Source organism: Octodon degus, unplaced genomic scaffold (genome assembly GCF_000260255.1).
Source record: "Octodon degus isolate 3935 unplaced genomic scaffold, OctDeg1.0 scaffold00098, whole genome shotgun sequence".
In the NCBI taxonomy this organism is placed as follows: Eukaryota; Metazoa; Chordata; class Mammalia; order Rodentia; family Octodontidae; genus Octodon; species Octodon degus.
The window spans coordinates 1,582,207-1,587,523 of record NW_004524674.1 but is presented as its reverse complement, the minus strand read 5'-3'; the positions used below and the strand labels follow the sequence as shown (position 1 = coordinate 1,587,523).

Here is a 5,317-nt window from a genome sequence, read left to right as displayed (position 1 = left end):
TTTTCAAAGTTTAATTGATAAACATATAGCAATGAGACAATTTCAAATCAAATCGAAAGTACAGTTTCAACAAATAAACTTTTTCTTTTTTTTTTTTTTTGCGGAACCGGGGATTGAACTCAGGCCCTTGCGCTTGCCAGGGAAGCGCTTATTCCACTGAGCCATCTCCCTGGCCCCAACATTTTTAAAAAATAGAAAAATTTTAATTTTCAACAGAATCCCATAAACTCAAGTAGTTTTAAGTGAACAAACATACATTTTAAGGGGCCAGGGAATGGCTCAGTGGAATAAGCACTTGCCTGGCAAGCACAGAGGCCTGAGTTCAATTCCCAGTTTAAAAAAAAAACAAAAACATCTTAATAAACTAACATATATTTTCATAAGCTAACAGAAATTCAGCAGGTCCAATGGCTCAAATAGGTCACTTGTCTATCACAGTAATGGCAGAAGATCTGTGTCCCACTGTCCTACAAAGGCATATCCTCTAATAAGTACCCACTCACTCAGTATTGGGCAGTAAGGGCCTAGTCTCTCCCTGGTCAGCACCAATTAAGGACAACTGAATACAATGACAGAGATGAAACTCAGATGACAATAAGACAATAAGAGATTGAGCTATGAAATGATGTAGTAATCAATAAGGAAGACTAATTTCTTGCACTATTTTCAAAAGGAAAGAAACATTATATTTAAGAGAACACATTAAAGGTACTCTTGTTCAAAATTTGGGAGAATAGATAAACTCTTAAAATCCTTTCTAGAATTAAGAAGATATATCTTGGGCCAGGATGATAGCTCAGTGGTCTAAGCACCGTCCCGGCGTAAGGACCCGGGTTTGATGCCCGGTACCATATGCAATGCCAGTACCATGTGCTGTGCCATCCCTGCGCCGTGCCAGTCACCACAACTGGGCAGAGTGGCTACACCTGTAATCCCTGCACTGGAGAGGCTGAGACAGGGGGATCATTACGAGTCCGAACCGCACAGTGAGACCCTATGCCAAATAAATAAATACAGAAAAAAGATTACAGAAAAAAAAAGAACATTTATCTTATAAGTTGGGCATAGTGGTGTACACCTGTAACTCCAGCATTGGGAGGCTGAGGCTGGAGGACAGCCATGAGTTTAAGGCCAGCCTAGGCCACAAAGTGAATTCAAAGCCAGCCTGAACCACATAGTGAAAAACTGTCTCTTTTTGTCTCAAAAAGACAAAAACGGGGTCAGGAAGATGGCTCAGTAGAATAAATGCTTCCCCGGCAAGTGCAAGGGCCTGAGTTCAATCCCCGGTTCTGCCAAGAAAAAAAAAAAAAAAAAAAAAAGAAAGAAAGAGAAGACATAGCCCCTAAATACAATCATTTTGGCCAACATGTTTCATATGAATATGTTCAATTGGTAGGATGCCAAAAGTTCTGAAATCTGCATTTGAATGCTAACATTCTTGGAGTGAGTTCTTTCTACACATATATAATCAAAGCAAATTACAAATGTATTTGCTGGATAATGGAATTGTAAAGGCAGAATGAAACTGTAAAGGCAGAAGGAACTTTTAAGACCCCTAAACACTAATTAATGGTAGAACTCTTGAGTCAGAACAAAATTCTCCCCACTAACACAGAATTCTTCTCCAGCTAACAACTTATTGTGTCACACTGATCTTTTATCTGTGAATGAAATGTATGGCATGGTAGAAATAGCACTGTTATTGAAGTCAGAAAATAGGAATTTCATTCCCAGACCCTGAGAGAAGTAATTGTATCACCTCTCTAGCCTGTGCTACTTTTTAAAAATCTAATCCATAACAGTAATAAAAGCAACTGAAAAATGACAGTGCTGCATTAAGGATGAAATGGCATAATTATGTAGAAACACTCTGAAAGCTTCAGAGAACTGTATGCCTTTAAGGCATAATGTTACTGCTGCCACTGTCATCAACGAGAACTAAGAACACTATTCCTAACTAGTTCATGCCACTTGTGATTTCCACAAATTCCAAGTTTTATCTCAAGATCCAAAGCTGTGCTTGCATGTATCTTTAAATATTTCTTTTTTGTAACGTATACATTAACACTGATATTCAGATTTAGGCATAATCTGAGAATGTTTTACTGCTTCTTTTTCTATACTAATAAATTTTCTTTTTAAAAAAAAAATATTTATTTATGTGGGGGGGAGGGCCAGCTCAGCCCACCAGGGGGTGGGGCTGGCTGGCATGTGGTGCTGGGGGATTGAACCGTGGTCCCTGTGCTTTGCTAAGCTTGTTCTAAGTAGGTGCTTTAGATCACTGAGCCATCTCACCAGCCCCTAAATTTTCTATTGAGTGGTATGATCAAGAAATGGAACAGGGTCAGCCAAATAGCTCAGTGGATTAAAGCGCCTGCAAGCAGGTGCAGGGGCCAGAGGTTCGATCCTGGGGCCTGCCATGCCGGCCCCACCCCCAGGGCGCGTTGAGATGGCAATTGAGACTGGGTGTGATTGCGTGTGCCTGTAATCCCAGCTCTTGGGAGGCTGTAAACAGACGGATCACTACGAGTCTGATCTAGTAGTGAGACCCTGAATATGCTATGGACCCTTCCCTAAACCCACACCCCCCAAAAAAGAAAGAAATGGAACATTTCTGTTTAATTGATGGATCTGGATAAGAGTTATGACTCTGAAAGATTTTTATACATTTGCAATATATAATGGAATATATTCATTGTGGGTTGAAAGTTGTCTTAAAATGAGTAATTCTCAAAGCAGTGAAATGTAATAGTATAGCCCTGACTGGAAAACTTTAATTTACAAGGTACCACCAGCTCTGTCTTGTCCGTAAGTCCTACTGAAACTAATGCCCACAAGCATTACTTCTCTGCTTTATTTTATTTTATTTTTCTTGGCAGAACCGGGGATTGAACTCAGGCTCTTGGGCTTGCCAGGGAAGTGCTTATTCTACTGAGCCATCTCCCATGCCCTACTTCTCTGCTTTAAAACAATACACATGCATTAAAAATTAGAGTTGATTTCATACCTCAATCTGTTGTAGGATATCTATAACCACATCAGGGATGGAAGGATTGGTATCCAGCTTGGCAGAACAAAGTGAAAGCTGACGAATAAGGCTGCCCAGTTCCCTACACCGAGCAGGAATTGGGTGCTCCCCTCGGTCAGTAAATTGAGTGACAAACACCTGTAAGGCCCGAATGGCTCCTCGATGGGCAGCCGCCAGCCTAGACATTGCCCATGACTAGAAATAAACAAGACATGAGAAGTTAAGTCAATATTCACAACTTTCTAACATGAACCCAACCTTCAATATTTGTAGTGTACCTTGTATGTAAAATGTTTCCTGTTGTGCAAACTTTTTCATAGCTTAGGAGATTGTAAAGCTTCACCTTTAAAGTTTTGAAATAGTAAATAAAATCATTTCCATCATTTTGTTAGAGAGTAGGTCTTGCTACTGATGGGTCTGTGATCATATAAAAGCTGGCTGGGTCATCGTGGGGGTGAGTCAGCATAGTGTAGGGATCCAAGACCATGACGAACTGGCCCTAGGCGAACTTCCTTCTTCTTCCCCCTGGTTAACCTCAACTTCTTTTGTTTTTCACGCACCAAGCCTTTCCCAGTCAGCGCCTGATAGTACACCCACACCACACCACACTGCCCACATAAACTCCATTCCCAACCCAGCCCGATAAATTCTTTGTCTCCCTGCCTCCTCCTCTGTTCCTGTGTCTCTTCAGTAACCCTCCCATGCCACACAATAATGGATTTCTTTGCCTCTCTCCTGCTTCTCATTCACACAATGAGGAACCTTACAAGTACATAGTTCAGACTGGCCTTGAACTCACTGTGTACCTTCCACTGGCCTTGAATCAGTGATCCTCCTGCCTCAACATCCCAAGGGCTGGGGTTACAGGTGTGCACTGCCATACCTAGCAGTCTTTTCCTTTCTATTTTCTTTTTACCAGCAGCAATAGGAATCTATATTCAAAATTCATTCCTTAGAAAGTAACTCCATTTTTAGAGTATTTAAAGTGCTTACTAAAAGGTTGCTATCAGCAGTAAAATAACATGAAGGCAGAGGATCCATATGCAGTACTAATGAAACAGGGAAACATACTTTATAAATAGGTATTAATCATAATTTAATTTCATCATACCTTCTTGGTGTGTTTAGTTTTATGTGGACTCAATTTATCCAAATCTTCCTGGATTTCTTTTACCTGTTTTATAAAGAAGAAAAATAAACATTTCACACCTTCCCTTTTTTTGTGGAATACTGCACAGCTGTCTTGTCCAAATATAACCATTATTAATTCAAGTCACATGACAATGAGAAAAGGCTCCAGTTCAAGATGGCAAATATAGTAGTGTTCACCTTTGATCTTTTAATCCCCAAAGTAAGAACTTAACATGAAGGAGCAATGGTGGAAGTGGCGCTGGAAAGACAGTAGGCCAGATCATTATGTTCTGCATGCCATGCTCAAGAATTTAGCTTTCATCCTCTAAGTTACAGAAAGCAACTGGTCTAACATGGTAAGTTTCATATGCTGGAATAATCTCTACGGCAGAAGCATAGAATAAGGACCAAAATAGAACCCAAACAAGAATACAGAACTAAATCTAACTCAGGCACTTTATTTCAAATGAGAAAATAGCTTTTGGTTCAAGTAATGAAATAGCATGTGACTTCAGTGACCAGAAAGGTATCAAAGCTTTTTTTTTGTCGTACTAGAGATTGAACTCAGGACCTTGAGCTTGCAAGGCAGGTGCTTATGCTGCTGAGTTATAATTTCCAGCTCCTTAAAAGCTTTTTAAGAAGTCATTAAAGTTAGAATATACATTCCCTTTAAAAATTTATCACAATAAACAATGTAAATGCTTATTTATCAACCATTATGTATGTCTTGAAAGGCATTTAACACAGTCCTCACTTTTTATAAATCATACTTTTTAATTTTTGTTTTTATTTTTTAGTACTGGGGAATTGACTCCAGGATTTTCAGATGTGCTACTTTCCTTGTGCTCTCTTTTCTCTGATTGATTGACTGATTCATTTGAGATGGAGTTTTGCTAAGATGCTAATTTGCCCTGAACTTTCCATCTTCCTGCATCAGCTTCCCAGAGTGGTGGGATGAAAGGCATGTGCCACTGTGCCCAGGCAAGTCTTCATTCTTTACCATTTAAAAGAGTAGTCAAATTATGCTGTCTATTAAGTTTCTAGTAATGAACTCACGAACAGAAGGGAAACAAGGTCCTTTCCACAAAGACCAGGGTTTGTACCTGGGAACAAAGTGTTTCAAGGTAACTGATCAACCAGACTTCATACACACAAGTA

At 39.7% G+C, this 5,317-nt stretch overlaps 1 protein-coding gene across 1 annotated transcript in view; it reads right to left on the bottom strand.

The window, feature by feature from the left end:
- The window catches only part of Kiaa0753 (KIAA0753 ortholog), a 92,274-nt gene that overhangs the window by 57,951 nt on the left and 29,006 nt on the right, over window positions 1-5,317 (bottom strand). The window contains exons 5-6 of the mRNA XM_004638504.2: window positions 4,140-4,202; window positions 3,008-3,223 (exon numbers count right to left, since the gene is read on the bottom strand). Coding sequence (XP_004638561.2) covers window positions 3,008-3,223; window positions 4,140-4,202 — 279 coding nt within the window. The remainder of the gene's footprint in view (window positions 1-3,007; window positions 3,224-4,139; window positions 4,203-5,317) is intronic.